Source organism: Nycticebus coucang, chromosome 7, assembly GCF_027406575.1.
Source record: "Nycticebus coucang isolate mNycCou1 chromosome 7, mNycCou1.pri, whole genome shotgun sequence".
NCBI lineage: Eukaryota > Metazoa > Chordata > Mammalia > Primates > Lorisidae > Nycticebus > Nycticebus coucang.
Genome location: NC_069786.1, coordinates 95171458 through 95192912, shown reverse-complemented (window position 1 = coordinate 95192912; position 21455 = coordinate 95171458). Strand labels below are relative to the sequence as shown.

The 21455-nt window shown below is 37.0% G+C and overlaps 1 protein-coding gene across 1 annotated transcript in view; it reads right to left on the bottom strand.

Moving 5' to 3' along the window:
• PLCL1 (phospholipase C like 1 (inactive)) overlaps positions 1-21455 on the bottom strand; it is a 360185-nt gene that overhangs the window by 60250 nt on the left and 278480 nt on the right. Inside the window, exons 2-3 of the mRNA XM_053597114.1 lie at positions 9242-11716; positions 6637-6840 (exon numbers count right to left, since the gene is read on the bottom strand). Coding sequence (XP_053453089.1) covers positions 6637-6840; positions 9242-11716 — 2679 coding nt within the window. The remainder of the gene's footprint in view (positions 1-6636; positions 6841-9241; positions 11717-21455) is intronic.

Sequence of the window (21455 nt, the reverse complement as noted above, 5' to 3'; positions counted from 1 at the left end):
TAACACAGTGGCTTTCACATACAGGGAGCTCAGTAAAATGTTTATCAAATTAAACATCTCCATTTTCTAGGTCTAACACTAGGCAACTCTTTCAGTAACCAATATTTTTAATAACTCCCATGTTAATACTAATCTAATAACCCACGTCCCATTGCTTTATTTGCAAAAGATAAACAGCCTTAAAAGGCAGTAATTCTATGCCTATATTGCCTACTTCAGTGGAATAATTTCCTAGAGAAAGTGAAAATCTAGAGTGGGGAAGGAAGTAATGTTTTCACTTTCAGAAACCTGAAAGCCAAAAGAGAGAGAGCGAGAGAAAGGAAATTCATAGCACTATAAAGGGCTAAGGATGTGTTCATCAGTTCGATGTAAGCATTTCACATTATCAAATCAATACAATGTACCCCATAAATACATCAGTGTAAACAGTTATGATTTAATGAAGAAAAATAAATAAAGAAAAGAAGTAAAACAAGAAAAAGAATTCTCTTCTGATTTCAAATTAAGTTCCACAAACAGTTTTGGAAAGCTGTCCTGATGACCACAGAGTCGCCAATACAGTACCCTAGAGAGCAGTCTAATGCTGACAACTCTTATTTTTGTATCTTTAGCCCGGGAAGGAGGCATCAATTTCACCTTCAACTTTTAGGGCCTTTCCACTTGCCAGAGTTATTGACTGATAATGTTCCCAGTTCCTTCTAGTGCTGTTATGGAAGCCATGTACCTCCCACCTCCAGCCGTGACCTATTTAATATCAGGAAAGTCATCTCTGCTTCAGTTGCCCAAAATATCAGCTGGGCAGCTACATTCCTATTCAGAGTATTAATGGTGATAGAAGACAGGGCTGATCATAGGCAAAACTGTGATTCTTTGAGCAATCACATCCTCATGTTACTTAGACCTGGGGAACCCTCTATCACTATGATGTCTGCCTTATCTGAGGTATAAAACGCACTTATAGAATAGATCTGTTAAATTCTTTCAATGGCATGGATGAATTACAGATAAGTCAATGTGTTATTACTCATAGAAATGTTTTTGCATTTTAAAGAGATAAAGAGTTTTAACCCTAAGAAATGGGTTGTAATTTTGAAATTTCAAGCACCAGGAAGCAGACAGAAAACATGTTTTAAATGTGTTAAGATACAGGGGTAGGTGTGAGCTCCTGGGTCTTCTGAGATTATGTCACACAAATAGGCCCATTCTACTACAAATATATTTGATTTTTGACTTCTTAATAGCAACACAGTTGCTATAATAGAACTATAATAGCAAAACTAGTATTCAAATGACTCTGAAGACTGAATTATTTGAACCCTCAGGGGAAATATTTCTGAATATTAAATGAGTGAATGTTTGATAATAAACAGTGACCATCTCAGGCCATTAGAAGAAGCTAAATTTAGAAAAAAAATCTGTGCAGATATACTAAGGGTCAGTGCTTTCTAGAATATTTTCATTTTATTTCCCCTTGATAAATAGCATAATTTCAGGCACCCAATTTGGTTTTTAATAAGTATGGGTCTATTGGATTGCTTGATTTGTTTCTTTTGATACTGTAATAAGTCATTCATATCTGTTCAGGAAAAATTTCAGGTTGTTTTTTATTCTAAACCTATTCTGTGCTTTTTTAGTGGTTACAATTTTCCTCTTCGACAGCATTTATGTGATTTATTACTATTTTTGAGAAATCCAAACATTTAAGTGACTTCAATCTAAGTTGAACCCAAGCTGTTCATTTTTGAACACTTACCCCAACCAGGCAATAAACACCAGGTTTGTTTTTCTGCCTTATTCATCTAAATAAGTTTATTAATAATCTGTAGGGGGGGTTATTTAAACTTTATTTTTATGAGACATCCTAAGCTTACATAAAAATTGAGTGGAAATTCCCATACCCCCCTCCCCACATCCCCACTCTCAGCTCCCACTACTGCTTAACTTACATTTTGCATCGGTGTGGTATACCTACCACAATTGATAAGCCAATATTTGATACATTATTTTCAGCTAAAGTCCATAGTTTACATTGGGCTTCACTCTTCGTGGTGTACATTCTATGTACAGGTTTTGACAAGCATCTAATGGCATGTGTCCACCTTCCAGTATCATACAGAATTACTTACACTGCCTTAGAAATCCTCTGAGCTCCACTAGACCCCGCCGAGCCCCTGGCAATACTAGTCCTTTTACTGTGTCCATAGTTTTGCTTTTCTCTGTGGCTTTTTAACTGAATGAGTGAGATAAGGAACAATTCATGTCAGAGAGATGAAACCAAGGGGATTTAATGATTTTTCATAAGACACATTCAATGGTAAGATGGAAACTATATTACTTTCACCAACAATAGATGCTACTAAATCTTTTATTCACCTAACATTAGTGGATAACACACTGTGTCCTGCACTGTTGTAGGTGGTAGAGGTAACAACAGTAAGCAGAGAGACAGGGTTTCTACCTTCATGGAATACACATGAGGCATAAGGAGGTAAAAGAAAGAGAAGAGCAGAAACTAAATACAAGGAGAAGCAAAATGTTTTTTAATACTGCTAAATAGTATGATGGGCTATGTGATAGAGGGACAGATATGGAGAGGAAGCTTATTTGACAAAATGACATCTGAGCTAAGAACCAAGAGATAAGAGGGAATAAATTCTAGTTTCCATTGCAGTCAGCCGACTATAGTTAAAGATAATATTTATATTTCAAAACAGCTGGAAGAGAGGATTTCTAATGTTCTTGCCACAAAAAGTGATTGTTTGAGGTAATGAATATGCTAATTATCCTAATTTGATGATTATATAACATATACATGAATGGAAAAATCACACTGTACTCCATACATATGCATAAGTATGTGTAATTATTGCAAGTCAATTAAAATAAAACTTAAAAAAATAATTAGGAGATAAGAAGCAACTATCCACACAAGAGAATACTCCAGGCAGAAAGATGAACAAATGCAAAGGCCTGGAGATGGAAATAAGCTTGATCTGGCTGAAAAAACAGGGTCAGCCAATGTGGCTGCAGGAGGGTGAGTAAAAGAGAGGGTGTGTGGGTGAGGCTGGGAGGGGCAAGTGGGGCTGGAGAGGCAGGTGGGGATGGAAGGCAAATAGGATTGGAGAGGCAGGTGGGGACTGTAGAGACAGTTGGGGTAGGAGAGGCAGGTGGTATAGAGAGGCAGGTGGGGACTGTAGAGACAGTTGGGGTAGGAGAGGCAGGTGGTATAGAGAGGCGGGGGGGACTGTAGAGACAGTTGGGGTAGGAGAGGCAGGTGGTATAGAGAGGCAGGTGGGGACTGTAGAGACAGTTGGGGTAGGAGAGGCAGGTGGTATAGAGAGGCAGGGGGGGACTGTAGAGACAGTTGGGGCTGGAGAGGCAGGTGGTACAGAGAGGCAGGTGGGGCTACAGAGATAAGTGGGGTGATGGAGACTGATAGGGTTACAGAGACAGGTGAGATGGACAAGAAGGGCCTGTAAATCTACGTAAGGAGACTCAATTTTATTGGAATGGGAAGTCACTGAAGGATTTTATGCAGGAAAACAACATGACCCAATGTACATTTTATTTTTTTATTTTTATTTATTTTTATTTTTGGCCGGGACTGGGTTTGAACTCGCCACCTCTGGCATATGGGGCTGGCGCCCTACTCCTTTGAGCCACAAGCGCCACCCGACCTGATCTACATTTTAAAATGAGCACTCTGGATATGCAAAGTATCTTAGAATTGCAGTCCCCGACCCCCCAGGCTGTGGATAGGTGCCAGTCTGTGGCCTGTTAGGAACCAGACTGCACAGCAGGAGGTGAGCAGTGGGTGAGCTGGGGAAGGTTCATCTGTCTGTACGGCTGCTCCCCTTCATTTGCATCGCCCACAAGCTCCATCTCCCATCAGATCAGGAGAATCAGCAGCATTAGGTTCTCATAGTAGCAAGCAGCACAAACCCTACTGTAAACTGTGTGCAAGGAATCTAGGTTGTGTGCTCTTATGAGAGTCTAGGTCTGGGTTCTCTCCCTCCATCCATGAAAACATTGTCTTCCATGAAACTGGTTCCTGGTGTCAAAAAGGTCGGGGCCCGCTGCCTTAGAAGAACTCTTTAAAGTAAATACTAACACTAATATACCAAAGAGCACTAAAGACACCAACCAATAAAAGGTAACCTAGAAAGTAAAAATGTTTTTAATTTGAAAGCCACTATCATCATTACATTATCTGTTCCTACCTACCTCACCCCTAAAAGACTCAACAGAGACTTCAATAAATGTTTTCAATCACTTCTGCCTTCTGCAGTTTACCACTCTGTACCCTCCCAAAATGAAAAATCATTTCTATAGGGCACGGTAAATGAAGTCTTCATCAAAAGTAATTTTGCTTTCCACTGTAGGCTTTTATTTTAACCTTTGGAAAACCATGCTCTTCCTATAATCACAACTTGCATTTTAAAAATACAGATGAAAAAAAGGCTAATCCTTCATATTTGGGTTCATCAGGTAAAACTGAAATAACAAAACACCATCTGACCCTTGAGGATGTGAAATGGAAACTGTCCAACCACAGTTCAGGTGCCTCTCTGCTTATTACATGAATGATTTTTCTTTTTTAGCTCAACAGAGAAGTGGAGGAATAAGTGATTTCTATTGTCTGTCTCTATGGCAACTAGTATCCTAATTTCACCTCTTAGATGACAATTATCCCTATTCACTGAATAGCTTTCAGTCTCTACTTTTATGATGGAAAAATTGATTTCATGAAAGATGAGGTACAGGTAGTAGGTGAACTTTTCCCCTAGCAACCATGAAGTACACTTTATAACAGGTACAGTCATTCATAAGCAGAATGTGTTCTGTGGGGTTTTTCTTTTTCAGGGATAAGATGTTAACCCAGATGTCTTTTTAATGATAAAATATTCTTTTTTCCTTCACATTTACGTTTACTAAATTATAAAATTACTTTGGTTCATTATAAAGAGTTTGGAAAAGACAGAAAAAATACAGAAAAGCATAAAGAAGAAAATAATGCTTGCTCTCATATAAAAATAATCCATTAATAACCCGCTTGCATTTTAGCTGCATATATATGAAAATACAATTTAAATACTAGTATGCATAATTTTGTAACCAAACTTTTTATGAAACAGATTGTGGAGAGTTCTCTATATCATTAAATATTCTTCTAACACATGATTTTAATATCTTCAAAGGAATCTACAATATGCACTATTATATTTTACTTAACTAATCCCTCTGTTGACATTATTAAATATAATGTTTGTGCACATCTCTGTTAGATTAGGATAAATCCAAAAATGAAAATACATAGTTCAAATGAATTACATTTTAAATTATATTGCCAAATTTTTCTCCAAGAAATACATCGATTTATTTTCCCACTACAGATTGATGTAAGAGAATATTCTTGATCAGAGGTCAAGAATATTTTCTATTTTTAAAAAGAAGACAAATGATACTTTGATGAAGAAAGGATTATCTTATTATATTCTTTAATTTATAATTAAAAACTTATTTTAAGGTTAAATATATTTTTACAATTTTCACTGTTTTTTGAGGGGTGGCACATGAATTGCCTGTTCACCTTGGTAGCAAAGTTCTCCCTCTATTTCTCAGTAATAGCAGAGAGAACTTTTAGCATATAGCTCCTTGAAATTTTATCTTCCATTCTCCTATGCAACTAAGTTTGGCTATGTGTCAACTCCAAGCTAATGAAACATAAGCAAGAGTTATCTATGTTATTTCAGAGAAATGTCATTTAAGGAAAAGGATGTACCCTCCTTTTTCTCTTCATCCTTTCTGATAGTTGAAATGCAGATGTTATGGCTGGAGCTTCAGCAGTCATTTTGAACCATGAGGATATTGGCTACACTCTGGACAGTGGTGGAGGAGAAAACTAGAGAGAGTCTGTGTTCCTAAGAATTTTGCAGAAGTGTCACCTTTGATGGCTCAAGTTCAGACTTTCACATGAAAGAATAAAATGTTGTGTTTTTAATCCATAATTGGGTTGCATTTTTTTTGTTATGTGCAACTGGACTTAATCTTGATCAATATAAACATTTTCACAATTTTTAGGTGCTTTATTTTAAGAGTATTTATACTTTACCTGATATAAATGTTCCCAATTTGTCATATGATCCTTAATTTTGTTTATAGAATCAGGAGATGCAAAAATATACTTATTCTTAAATCTAATTACTACATAAATTCCATTATATACTCAGAAAAATTAAATCACAGTATTAGCTTAGAAATCTAGATTCCACAGAAATCTTTTGTCTCAATCAGAAGACAGCAATAAAACATAAGTTTACTTCTTATAGATATACAATTAAGTGGTTATATTGCAGCCTAAAGTCATTTAGATGATGAATGCATATACTTTTCAGAGTTTGTTCAATAATTCATTTCTTTTTTGCTAAAGCAGAGTTTTCCCATTTGTGCAAGGTATTTTCTCAGAGGTCTCCACTAGGACTCAGTGGAAGCCGAGTGGGCTGAATCTGCCTATACCTCCAATCCATGTTTCAAAAGCAGCCTGTCTGTTATTCTTTGGAGTTCCACAGAAAGGTCCCCCGCCATTAGTGATTTTCCACACACAGAGATAAGAAACGTGGAGTCACAATTTCCTACCAGATCATAAGCAGCCAGCATCTTTTTCTGCACATCTGGAATTGCACCCACGGCCTCCAGGTAAGGAAAGCTGTCTTTCATCACAAGAGAGACTGAGGGAGTATTGTCACTAGTGATGAGCCGAGAAGACAGGGTCAACAGGCACTGCTTCAGATTGGCTACTGGAGGAAGTCCACACAGTTCCTTAATAGACACTATGGCATTCTGCGAGGAAGAAAACATGGAATCACACTTCTGACCACATGCCATGCCATCCCCCAGCACTCCCAAGTTTACACAAATGTTCATTAAAAGTATACCGTTAGGGACATGTATGATTGGAGTACAATTGCTCATAACCACCCAATAACGTTGGGACGTGCATAGAGAGAATGCAAAGACTACTCACTATGGCACTTCATCTTCTTCAATCTTTAGCAGCCATCACAAATATGCCTCAAAACAAAGCAGCAAGTGGCAGAAGGCCATATAGTGCTTTTCAAAGGAGAACCCTGGGAGAGTCACAGAAATGAGGGCTGCCTGGCCATAGATACTGTATTTGATCTCTATCATCATGATCAGGAAAACGTCACGCCAGTGGCTGTTTACTGAAATGCACCTCCCTTCGGCTTTTCCCCTCCAGGTAGCAGAGGGCCATATCTCACCGCCCTCCATGTGACTGGTCACCAATGGTATCCATTGTCATCCCGTCAGAAAGGCACCTACAGACACATGCACTGAAAACGCATTTCACGTAGAGCTGTCTGTCCGTCTTACAGTCTGTTTAAAAAATTCATTTGTAATTGGAATTATGACTATTTATATTTTATTAAAAGTGAACAGTACCTAACCTAGTATGTGTCTCATGAATTTGGTGAAAGGTGGTCTTCATTTTTCTACCAAAACATTTTATGTTAAGATAACATACATTATCAGAACTACTTGGAAAGACTTTATAACAACCCTCATCAATATGTATTTTAAATATATACTATAAAATATGTCATATATATTTCAAGAATTATATAAAAATATATAAAATCTTCTAATATATAAAGTTAGGTATAGAAATTATTTATAACTCTCGGGAGGCTGAGGCAAGAGAATCGCTTAAGCCCAGGAGTTGGAGGTTGCTGTGAGCTGTGTGAGGCCACGGCACTCTACCGAGGGCCATAAAGTGAGACTCTGTCTCTACAAAAAAAAAAAAAAAGAAAAAGAAATTATTTATAACTCATGTAATACAGGGATTTACAATAACACTAAAATTATGTCAGAAAAAGTTACATAGAAGATGCTGATAGTAGGAGCCTATTTTTTAAATGATGACTAAAGCAATCCACTTCAAGTTAAATATTTACAATCTAAATATTTACATGCGACTTATGTATTTTACATTTTTCAGGCTATTTGAAATTAATTTTAAGCCTATCCAAGAACTTGTCTCTGAAGTAATATAAAAATAAAGTTTTCACTATGTCATGAGTTTGTGGATCTGCATGACATAATGGTAAAGTATTTTTGCATTAGGCAAGTCTTGATTTAAAGCCTAACATTGTCATTAACTGCAATACTTAGAAAATTCATTAATCTCTTAGTTTATTCTCTATCTTGAAAGTAGAGTTTTTTTGTGAAGATTATTCTAAAAATGTTAGCTAAAGGAATAAATGAAGTCAACTGAATCATACTTTGCACATTACTGGGACTTAATGCCGTAGACATTAGGGTTAGGGTTAGGGTTAGGTAACCCTAAATATTTGTAATTTAAATTAGTAAATATTTGTAATTTGATTGGTTCTCAACAACACAAGCCTTCTAAATATATTAAACAGTACTGAGGGAAAAGTTTGCCACTATCTCTGATTGTAAGTATTAATGAAGGAAAAAATACTAACACTGAATTTCTACATGTTGGCAATTTATCTTATGCAGAAAAAACTGAGATCAGAAACCTGAAACGATTTCTTCTTGGTCACACTGGGGTAGATTTAATCCAGAATCCATGCCTCTTTAAACAACATTTCTTAGAGAACACTACATACAAGTTTGGGCACCAAATTTTCTTTGTTTTGTTTTAATTGTTCTTGTAGGGTGTAATTTATTATTGTTGTTCTTATACATGTACTTTAAAAACTAAAAAATGATCTAACAGGCATTTTATTTGTTTTATATGACTTTAAATTTTCTTCCATGTTCATATCTGCAAAATTATATATATACATATATATTTGCAATTAGTACACTTTTGTTTGTATATTAACATTTTCTACATTATATACATATATTTTATATTTTGATTTTTCCCCATTATGTCATATGTACATTTCCATATATCAATTCAGTTATGTACTAAGGATATTTAATGGATAGAGAGCATTTTGCTACTCTGGTACTCCGTACACTGTCTTAGCACAAGCCAAACTTAACGTTACATTCAGAATTAGAAATATAAAATATACCTGCTTTATCACAGGTAATACTGAACTTACTTCAGTGATACACAGGTTTACAGAAGCTTCCTGATAATTATTTGCAAAGCAGATCATTACTAAAACACAATGTTTTCTGGTCAAAGAAAATGGCATGAGTAGGGGTAGGGGAGGAAAATGTGGGACCTTTTTTTTCCTACCTGCATATTTTCTCTCATGTCTATGGCTTCTCGTAAGGGATGAACTGCGATTTTAAAGATGTCATCTATGGTTTTAAGACCAATGTTCCTGAGCATGGTGTATTCCCGAACTTTCTTCCCCATTCTCACTGAGAGGCTGCGTTTCTGTGCCTTTCCTCCTCCACTTCGATTAGTTATTGCTATGTGGACAAAAAGGGTTACATGCTCCATGACGTCACCCACGAAAGAGCGCAGGGGGACATGCCGATAGCCCGGCTGCAGACATTCAAATGGTATCGTGTACTGCCCTATAAACTCATCCCCAATGTAGTCATCATCCAGAACAACAAAACGGATCATGGCCAGCTCAGGCAGGTTTACCTGAAACTCAAAAGTCTCATCAAAAATGGGATTATCACTGTTTTGTTGTACAGTTTTAGTTCTTTGTTCTGAACAGTCTGCTGGAATTCCATGTATCTCTATGCAAACATAGGGATCTATGACGTCCCCTTTGGCACAAGCCCCTTTGGGCTTTGGGAAATTCTGACCACTGATGATCTTGATGTGGAGAACTAAGGGAGACACCCCAGGGACAATGCCCTTTGTGTTTGCGCTGAAGTAGGAAACCTCGTCTCGCATGACTGATGGCCTTAGAACATAACCACATCCCCCGTTCTGAAGAAACCAGCCTGTGTGAAGGTCCATCATTGGACCCGGAGTCTGAAAATTCATTGCCACAATCTGACAGCCACAATTCCAAAAGTCCTGTGGATTCAAGTTACTAGAATCAATCCTCACGGCACTTGGATAGATTCTTGATAAGAACTTCTTATTATAATTTACAAAATCCTCTGGGTATTCATTTGCAATGCGGCTGGCCTCTGTTTCACTAAATGAACAAATTTCCCAATAATTTTGGCTTTTCATAGACTGTTCAAAATCCCTGTATTGAACAGACTTACAAATAGATACCAAATCAGAGAGTTCCCTACACAACCAGATCTGTTTCTGCTCACCGTTGTAATCTACCGACATCCTGCGAGACATTTCAGCTTCCTCATCTTCATCTGTTACTTCTCCTTCTAACAAATCAGGATCAGAGGGCAATTTCTTTCCTTTCACAATGATCATTCTTTTTAATTTTTCTGGTGATGGGAGGTAGGATTCTGATGGCAAAGGTGCTTCAGTATAGAGTTTATCACCAAAGACCTTTTTCATCTGCTGAGCCATTACTCTCTGCTGTGGTAGGGAGCAGTGATTCCCCAAGCAAAGAAAGAGTGGGTATTCAGAAGCAACAAAGGCAAATTTATTTATCACCTCTAGGACACTTCGAAAGGAAAGATGCGTCGTCATGTTATTTCTATTACAAAGGATTGGTTCGTTGTCTGAACCATCAGTTACATCAAGCTCAAGGCTTCGACAGCCCATTTTCAAGGCTCTCACATATCCATTGATGTCAGCTGGCCCCCTGTACTGGTCTTCGATGAGATAGGTGTTATGAGAGGCATTGATGTAGTAGTGAGATAATGGCTGGGTCATATCCTGAGCAACCTTCTTTTGCTCAGGATCAAAAATATCACATTCTGGTGACAATAAATACTGGGTAAAGCCATCAATTGCAAGAAAGCCTTTTTGACGTCCCTCTTCAGAAAGTTCGTATCTCCTAATGATGTCTAAGCACATATCTTCAGTGATATGGGTGACTCCTTGCTCAGCTTCTAAAAAGAGCATCAGGTCATTGGCATCCAAATACTCTTTGTTTTTAGATATCTGTACAAGTAAGAAATATACTTCTGGCCTGGTGCAAAGTTCACAGAAAGCCTCGCAAAATTCCTCTTCTGTCACTCGGGTAGTTAGTTTTTCTTTGCTCTTCTGGATTTCTTTAAATTTTAACCTAATCTTGGATTCCTTCAGGGTAGGGTTAAGTTGTTTTATTAACTCTACAGAGGTGTCTTCCAACATAATCCCATTCCCATCAATATCTGCTGCTTCGAACACCGTTTTCAACCACATGAACCTGGGCGTGTTCTGGTTATCCTCCATAAAATCAAGGGGCTGCTTACTTCGAGAAACCAGGTACCGTAACCCAGACACCCAGATATTTGCCACATCTGCCGAATTGGCAACTAGGTCCAGAGACTCATAGTTTTCCCCGTGGAGTATAGAAAAGGCACAATCCTCACAGATCTGGTCAGCAAGGCCATTGTTTCTAAACGTTTCTGTGTTTTTCCCCAGTCTGATTTCTTTAATGGCAGAAATATCAAGTTTAGCTTTCTCAAGGTCCTTCTTGGAAGGTTCCCAGCGAAGAGCTTGGAGGTCTGTGTCCAGAGTGAAAAAACGGTTGTAAATGCGAGAGTTTGGCCGAACTTTCTTCAGCTCGCAGCCAGCTTGCATGAAGCTGATGCAATCATTGGCGCTGCTAATTTTCTTTTCTGATGGCATGCTGCTGAAAGACACGGTTTTCTTTCTTCCACCACATTTTTGGTTTGAAGGATCCTGTAAAATAATTTGAAAAGAATGAATCAATCTCCTTTAGAAAACAGACGAATTGAGTAACACTTTGTAAACTCCTCAGACGTTGTGATTTGAACAGAAGCTAGCCTAAAACTTACCTGCATAGTAGTGTTTCAGAAAAGAAAAATTGCTAAGAAAGTTGATATTATTAGCTTCAGAAGAAACTTTTTTTTTCAAATGCATGTTTGTTCTTTGAAATAAAATCAAGCTTTAAGTTGAAATCACTCTTATTTGTTCACTGAAGGAGATTTCTTAGAAACTTCTTGCTGGTACATTGACTACCTAGCTCAAGTCCCAGTAGACACATGAAAAAATAAAACTAAATTTCTTTCAGATGTTTTCTTCATTTATGCTTGGCAATAGCTTAAAAAGGTTTCTCTTAAAGCCAGTTTAAATAAAAGGCTTTTACTGTAACATACTTTACTATCACAAAGGGCTTAACTAAGTAGCTTAACTAAAAATCACTCTTTGAGGCGTCTTGAAAGTCAGATTGAAAGCTAACAATAGCCAATGGCCCTCATTGAGCAAATGTTCAGACTGGGGTAAACAATTTAAATGAACATTATAGGAATTCACACCAGTATTTCAGTACAATGCTTTAGCAGGCACGGCTTAGAGCTAAACAGAAATGTGAATAGTTCCATTAACTTTTAAGGTTCTTCTGATGTAAGTTAAATGTCAAAGACTTTTTGCCAGAATATGTCACAGGGAACACTTGCACTTTGCAAATGCTCCCATTTCTGGAAGTGTCCCGGGTCTTAGTCTCACAGAATCCCAGTCTCGTCCATTTCACCCTCTCTGAACAACAGTCTCAATAGGGTATGAACTTCGTTCTTTCGGATTAGTGTATCTTAAGCAGGTTCATTACTTCTTGTAGCTGTTTGTTTCTTAATTGTGTTTAAGCCTTCTCACCTGTTCTCCTTCCTAAAATACAGCTCCAGTCCTCTGAATACTAATAAGAGGATGGATCTCATCTTAGTCTTGAACCGTTCACTGCATCTATCACTCCCATCTATGTACACTGACTATCTGACTAATGCCACTGAAATTGTATATGTCTTTATACTATCATCTGTTCTGACCACAGACTCCAGTTAATAATGTTCCCAACCACATCTTCAATTCAGATAATTATCCCAGGAACAAATTTTCCAGAAGCATCTTAGTGCACATTTACCATGCCTGATTTTACAAGTATACCAGAGTCAGAAAAATGTAGAGTACAATGGACATTGTCCTCAGAATAAAAATAAATACAAGCATTCTCAAGTTGTGATTATTCCACTCACTAGATACATGACCTTGGGTAAGTCACTTAACCTTTCTGTATCTTAATTTCCGATTGGAATTAGTATTCTTGAGAATATAGCGTTTCTGCAAAACTCAAAAGAGAAAAAGCACATGATTGTTCTTGTAAGGTTATTACTTTTGAAGGAAGGGAAGGGAGCTAATTCATCCCTGTCTTTGGAGGATATTAGACAAGTCTTCAGCGATAAACTGAAAATATTTTTAAAACAACCTTATGATGGTATTATTTCAAACAATGAAAAGTCGTTGTCTGGGCCATCTCCTTCACTGGAATTCTTTTAAAACAGAGTAGAATCTCTTTTCCAGGACCTCATTTAATTGATCTTGCCTGCATGAGCCTGCCTATCCTATAATTTGGAAAAAGCAGGATGATTTATTATTCAATTGACTAAAACCCTGACTATGAAAAGGAAACAAAATTTGCTTCAGTTATGATATTTTGGTGGGATGATTCATTGACTCAGCTATATATCAAATCTTTAAGTGACAAAGATATAAATTACCCAATTTAGATACAGAATATTGTCCCTTGGTGCCCTGGCATTTAACAACTTATCGCCTGCTTTTTCAGAGGGTTGCTATTTTTAATTATCCCATAGTGGTCAATTTCCTCATCCTTCAGTTAAAAAACAACGATAAATCTTCAGCCGTTTATACGCAAATGCTCTAATAGAACACAGTTAAAATCGTCATGCCCCACATGCTCAGAAATATCAGATGTTTGCGTAACTTTTTCCACACCATCAAGACAGGCACAAAACGGCACTGCTGAGATAGGATTAATCTACCAAGCAAAATAAAGAGGAAAACTGTGAATTGTGGTGGTAAATGAGACTGTAACTCAGCTTTTAAAACTGTTCGGCTTTTTAAGCTAATGAGAGCTTTCACATTAAAAATTATTTTGACATAAGCAGATCATGTTCCAAATAGAATTGTTATAAAATCTTTCATGGTTCCTAGCAAGCCTTCAATGGGAAATCAGTGTTATAAAATCTTTCATGGTTCCTAGCAAGCCTTCAGTGGGAAATCAGTGTTCCTCTAAATGCGTGGGTATGGTTCCAGTGCCCAAGCATGGTACTGCCCTGGCCTTCTCCACAACATGCTGCTCAAATTGAGTGAGCCACTGTTTACTTACGAGAACTACTGCTGCCAGAATAGCTTTCTCTTATACAACTCTCTTCTTTGCGATGCTATCTTCTTAATTCAATATTGCTCTTCCTAGTAAGACAAGCCTTCAAGAGATGAATGTTTTATATCTAGCCCAAAAAGAAATCCACCTGCTCCATAATACTTACTTCTTGCTTTGATCTGCAATCCCTAAAAACTTGGAACCAGTGAAATAGATCCAAATCTTAGGTTGTCATCTCATAAAGGACAAAATCCAAAGTCATTACAAGACCCCAGATGAGCTAAAAATTGGCCAGAGCATAAGTGAACAAATAATTAACTAACTCGTCTTCTGATGACTAGAGCCAAGATTATTTATATTCAAAATATGCTGGAAAAGGTCCACAACTCTGATGTTTCTCTAATTCTACTATAAAAGAAGAAAAACTCTAGATTCAGAGAGCCAATACACTGTTCTTTCAATGGCTATGCGATGCATCGGCTCTGACAGGTTAGGAGGGGAGGTAGAAATAATGTTTCAGTGGCCAGGAAGGATGGAAGCCTCCACTCCCCTTCTGAGCTTCTTCACCACCACAGCCTTGTTGTCAGAGTTCTACACCCCACATCTCTTGTGCCCTCAGGAACGGGGCAGGCTAGAGGTGGGGAAGGATGATCAGGATAAACAACTGAAAGAAGTTAAAGTCTTAGCTGTACATTTTCCTTGTTCACTAGTACAAATAAAAAATTATAATTGAATGATCATGAATATACTGTGATTATCTACATTTTGGGAAGACAGGTACTTTTGACACTTTTCTAAAGAAACCAACTTTATTATCAATTCTGGTGTGCTCTTGTCGCTGCCAGCTCATTAGATGATTGAATTGGCTCCATGACCACAACATACTTCCAGAAGACTTTTATGAAGTATAAGGACTTCTCATTTATTTCAAAGCTAACTTTCCTCACTCATGAATGCAAGCAAGAGGTTGGCAAACCAATCTCTGCCCCCCCCACTACCAAAATTTCTCTTAGAGCAGTTTACAATAAAATAGATTTAAATTGATTAGGATAAACACCGCATTGAAAAGCCTCTGTCCCTAAAGCTCATTCCCATATTCTTGTGAAGTATAAGAATTATCCAAACACTGAGTTCAGTCCTTTTAATTTCCTAATGTTCTATGCATATGTTTCCAAATTATGATTTACCAAGAACGCATCACATTTAAATAAGTTAAATAACAAAATGGATAAACCAAATTATGTTCATAGGGTCCCTGAATATGCCCAGTTAAGACTTCACATTTTGGATCTACTGTCTTTTTAAATGAATCAATACATTATAAAGGAGTTGATCATCAAAAATCAAGAAATCTCACAAACTAATAAAGCAATAGGCAAATATTTTACTCTTGTTAAGAAATATAAAAATTGATTTATCTATGAGCATTGTTTCTATTAATGATATATTCATATTAAAAGATAAGTTCTATCTGATCTTCTGTGGCAAGGGCTATTTCTAATATCAGAAATCATTTCAAAATAGTAGGTTAAATATTCTTTTAATTTTTGAAATTTTTTCATTATTTTCTATATTATTGCTCATCTACTATTATGAATATGATACCAATCATGGTTAAATGAGACTCCTATGCAATTGTAAAACATTCTAAACTTCTTAAACTTATTTTATTAAACTAATATTGAAAAAAATTCACATAAGGCAAATTAATAAACATGTTTCCATAAATTTTCATTGACTTTTTGTCTCTCTGAGTCTAAGGCTAGATATAATGCAAGTTCCTTAAAAATAAAACAAAATCATTTTCCTTCAGAAAACATTGATAAGCCCAAAAGGTATTCTGCTTATTCAATGCAAACATGGTTTTTGTTCTTAATTATAAAAATATGAATTACTTCAGTATAGCAATTTCAGGGAAAAGGATTCTGAAACGGCACAAAAATGTGAATGTACTTAATGTTATAGAACTGTATACTTCAAAATGGTTCAAACGTTAAAAACAAGCATCAGGAAAACAATAGTTAAAATGGTAACTTTCATGTCATATATATTTTAACACACAGGGAAAAAAGCATTATATAAAAATTTAAAAGTGAGTAAAGAAATGTCATGCTCAATTATCCTCCCTTTGACCTAATGAGCATGTTTAAACATCTAATTTTATTATCACATTTACTTTTTGATTTTTGGAAGATTTAAGCAAAGAGTTCTAAGATGATTTTTTTGTTAAAACAGAACAAAATCAAAACACCAGTTGTCAAACTCTGACTAGAGGGAATCTTTGTCTCAGAATGCAGAAATCTAGCTTGAAGGCAGAACTCTAAAGTGGCATTCTCTTAGTGTGAAAGGTGGGGAAAGACTGATGTTTGAAGAATTCTCTTAAGAAAGTCCTAACAAAAAACATAATAGGTTATAACTAAAGACGAAAATAAAGGCATATGAGTTTTATTTTCAACATAGGGACCCTATCCATCCTTATATACAACCTATAAACTGTAAAACTATACTATTCATTCTGGTTTTATGAACTTTCAAGCAAATCTCAGAAACAAAAATTTGGTTGATACATGAAATTCTCAAAAAATGTGGACAATAGAATCTAGAATTCAGAGGAGCTCCAACCCTAAATATTGAGAGGCCTCTGTCTTTATTCTTCACTCGTTCATTTGACAGATAGTTAACAGGTACTTACTCGGTGCTAGGAAACCATACATCACAGAGCTTTGAAAAGATTGATAAAGTCTGGTTTTTATCTAGAAGGATTTGACGTGGACACAACTGAAGATGGCACAGTAGGTGACTACTGAAGTGTTAAAATGAAGAGAAGGTGATGGCCTGAGGTAGATTACTAATAAAAAGGGTAAAGAGGAGTGAAAAGTATCAAGAAACATGGGGCAAGTTTAGGCATAGTGGCTCATGCCTGCAATCCTAGCACTCTGGGAGGCCTAGTCAGGAGGATCCCTTGAGCTCAAGAATTCGAAACCAGTCTGAGCAAGAGCCAGACTCCTGCCTCTACTAAAAATATAAAAATTAGCCAGGAATTATGGCGGGTACCTGTAGCCCCAGCTACTCAGGAAGCTGCGGCAGGAAGATCATTTGAGACCAGGAATTTGAGATTGCTGTGAGCTAGGCTGACACCATGCCACTCTTGCCTAGGGCTACAGAGTCAGACTGAACTCAGAAACATGAAGCAAAATGAGAAGTTCTTGGCTGAGTACAGGATGACTTCAAGGTTTCTGGTTTGAGTGAGTTGTGAATGACAACGTCCTTAAATGAGATATGAAACATCAGGGGGGATAAAGTTGAAGGGGAGGAATTAAGTTTACTTTGCACCATGGTGAATTGCAGGTGACTATTGGCCATCTAGATGAAAATATACAGTAGAAAGTTGTATATATGAGTCAAACCTCCAGGGAGAAGTCTGGGCTGGAGTATCATATTTGGGAGTTATAACTGTGCAGGGAGACACTGAATTTTGAGCATGATAAAGTCACCCATGAAATAAGAGCCATTGAAAATGGGCTAAACCCAGGAGAACATATTTAGAGGCTGGACGGGACAGAAATTCTAGAAGAAAAAAAGGCTGAGGGGTAAGAAAACCAGGTGTATAATCTTTCACAGAAGCCAATACTTGAAGGAAAGAGTGCTAGAAAATAAGATCTGAAGATGGAGTATTGAACTCAGCAGTTAGGATGTTACTGTTAACTTTGACAAGAGAATGTTGTATGTTCCCTTCAAGATGCAGACAAGAGCAATAGGAGTGAGAGCTGAACTGCCTTCACAGAAAAGCTGAAGCAAAAGGGGTCCAGAACAAAAGAAGAGCAGATACAAAGTCCTGTAGTACCAAAGAAAACCAGGATGGCTCCAATGTAACAAGTGAGGAACGGAGTGGCCCCAAATTAGACTGGAGCAGAGAGGGATGAGTACAGGAGCAGACTATTCTCAAAATGTTGCATGTACCAACTTGGATGGCTGATCGCAGCCTGGAATCCAGTTCCGATGCATTCACTTTCCCTGTCTCATGGGCCTATGCACAAATGCACATCAGTGTTTGGCAGTTAGGTGGTCTAGAGAAAACCCATACTCATACCCAAGGCCTAACTCTTCACATAAAACTCCAGGAAATGGAGTGGTGACATCACTGCACCTGCTGCTGTCAACTTTCAGATAAGGGAAGGTTGCAGCTGTAGAATCATACCATTAATTCCACATTAAAATTTGCAAAATTGTTTTCCCATAGTCAAACTAAATTACTTAATGCAGGGTCACAAACTTATTTATGGTTCACACCATATGACCCACCCAATGTCACTGTGTGATACAGTGGGAAGGGAGGTCCGTGTGATCACCACCAAGAAGTGGCTGAAGCCCTGAGTTCTGCAAACCACTTGTCTCTAGGGGTTTCCTGATTGGTAAGAACCTGAACAGCAATTTTAGGCTGGATAAAGACAACATTCCTTTTCTACACCATCTTATAAATCATCAGAATTGATTAAAGTCATACTAAGTGTATTCACAAACATCTCTCTCTCAAAATTAAGTTTTATGTCAATATTTTAAATTAGATTTCACTTATAAAAGGTGATTCATTAATAAGATGCACTCAAGCCATATCCTTTAGAAAACCCACTCTAATATATACTCTGTAGCAGGGGTTGGATACTAATTAAAACATAGCCAGTGACCCCCCAGATTTTACACATCTTCTCTTAAATGGCTCCCCTCACCTGAAAGCAAAAATAATTGATGTTCTCCAGCAAAGCTAGGGATAGAGTGCAGAATGAGTCTATTTCAGAGTTGTTACTTACTACCATTGATTTGTTTTGTTAAACAGAAGCAGCTTCCATTGTGCTACCCAGATACCTCACGGTGATCATTTGTTCATTAGAACCCATTAAGAAATGGCACTCTATGCCTGTAGTCCCAGCTACGCGGGAGGCTGAGGCAAGAGAATCGCTTAAGCCCAGGAGTTGGAGGTTGCTGTGAGCTGTGTGAGGCCACGGCACTCTACCGAGGGCGATAAAGTGAGACTCTGTCTCTACAAAAAAAAAAAAAAAGAAAGAAAGAAAGAAATTGCACTCTAAATAAAAGATTGTCTCAAGCTCTTCTTCTGCATGGTGTCTATCAATTAAAGTTTTTCTGCACAAATGACAGTTTCTATACATATAATATTTCAAGTCTAATATTGATGTATATGAAGATTGACACAGCCCCTGTGCGCTGATGCATCATATAAATAACTTCTTTAAAAACATCGTATCCCAACATCAATGTTGCCTGCAAAAATGCCCTCTTTCCATCATTCTTTTAATGTGTAAATTTTTGCAGCTGATGAAATTAGTATACAGAATGACAAAAAATCATCAAATTTAATAATTAGAGCAAAGTGCATAAAGAATGCTTCCAAATAAGCAATAAAAACAGTTTTAAGTAACATCAAAAATGTTTATGAGCCAGGATCAGGGAGGAGCATAAAGAGCTGATGGGGCACATGAAAAGGAGGTAGTACTGTCAGGTGGATGCTCCTCTACAGCGTCCCCTGCTGGCAGGAGAAAGGCCCTGCTTCTCACTTCAATCTGCCCAATCTCCTCTTGCATCCTTCAAGCCAGTTACAAGGAACATTAACTCCCCCCCAAGGAACAACATGACCTTTTGCACTAATCTCACTGCTGCATACTACACAGTTACATTAGTGCTGTGCCTTAGCTACCCCAGTATGAACGAAATGAAGGTGACACCAATGAAGGTCATCTGACAATTACTCAGTGGCCTCTGAGGAATGACTTGCAGCTATCAGTCCTGTCCTCCAAGACAGATGTCTGCCTCACACTCAAAAACATTACATTTAAAATTAATAGGTAGCCTGTGTAACTCTTAGCGGAGGTGCCAAGAACCAAGTGAGCTTGGAGACTGAGCTTTGAGTCCGTCCTTCCTCAGGAGAGACGCTGCACAGCAGGGCCCAGGAGTCCTGGCTGAGCTTATCCCAGCACCGACTTTGTTGTTTGTGGTGTGAGGATTAATTGGAGATACTTTTTATGGAAAAGCAGAATGTCATCTCCCTTTTAAAAGAAAGTCCATGATTGCATCTTAAATTCACCCGATAAAAGATGGGGGACTAAAAAAGAAGGTCCATGATGAAGGATATCTAAGTGTATATACTTTTTTTATTTTTATTTATTTTTTTATTAAATCATAGCTGTGTACATTAATGTGATCATGGGACACCACACACTGGTTTTATAGACCGTTTGACACATTTTCATCACACTGGTTAACATGGCCTTCCTGGCATTTTCTTAGTTATTGTGTTAAGACATTTACATTCTACATTTACTAAGTTTCACAATTCCCTTGTAAGATGCACTACAGGTAAGTGTATATACTTTTAATACCTACATTGCTAATACATTCCTTTCAATGTATGGTTATAGAGATTAAATGTAATGCTCCAATTATTTCATAGATACAAACATGTAACTTGATACTTAATTAGAACATTCATCAGAAATTGATATGTAATTAGGTGGGCATTCAAATCTATGCATGATTTTATTAAATGGTAGACTAGACCACTCTAAATCTAGAGACAGATTAACTTAGACTATAAATGCATTATTTCTTATCCCAGCACCGACTTTGTTGTTTCTGGTACACATTTACTTAAAATACTTTATCTGAAAAATTAAAATAATTGTAAGAGGAATGGAACATTATTGAACAGAGTTCATTTCATTAATGTTCCTGACAAAATTTCCTATTTCTCTTCTGTACTATACAGTTCATACTATTAATGAGTTTTCTCTCATTGTGGCTTTTTCACTTTTCATGGTAATATTTACTCTCAAATAAGACATACCAATATATTATTTACATTGATTTATAGTCATTTTGTGCTTAAGCGTATTCTACAGTCAACTAAATTTAAATAAAACATATTTAAACTTGAAAGGAAATGCCCAAAATGTTTCAATATTATGTGAGTTCCATCATTTGTTATCATAGGGAGTTATTGGAGCTGACTTTCAGAAACATATGTGATTTATAAAAATAGGAAAACCATCTACAGTTACACTAGCTTCAGTGGAAATAAGAGCTATGATCAGCTTTTCTTCAGAGCATAATGTTTTAATGAATGAAATAGGATTTCAAAAATAGTCAATTGCCAGGAATTCATGGTTTTCTGTGCAACATTTGGTAAGGACAAGATTTCAGGTTATATGCATCACTTATAAATTCCAATCAGGGGCACACAAAACATATAACTAAAAGTGACATTTCATAGAG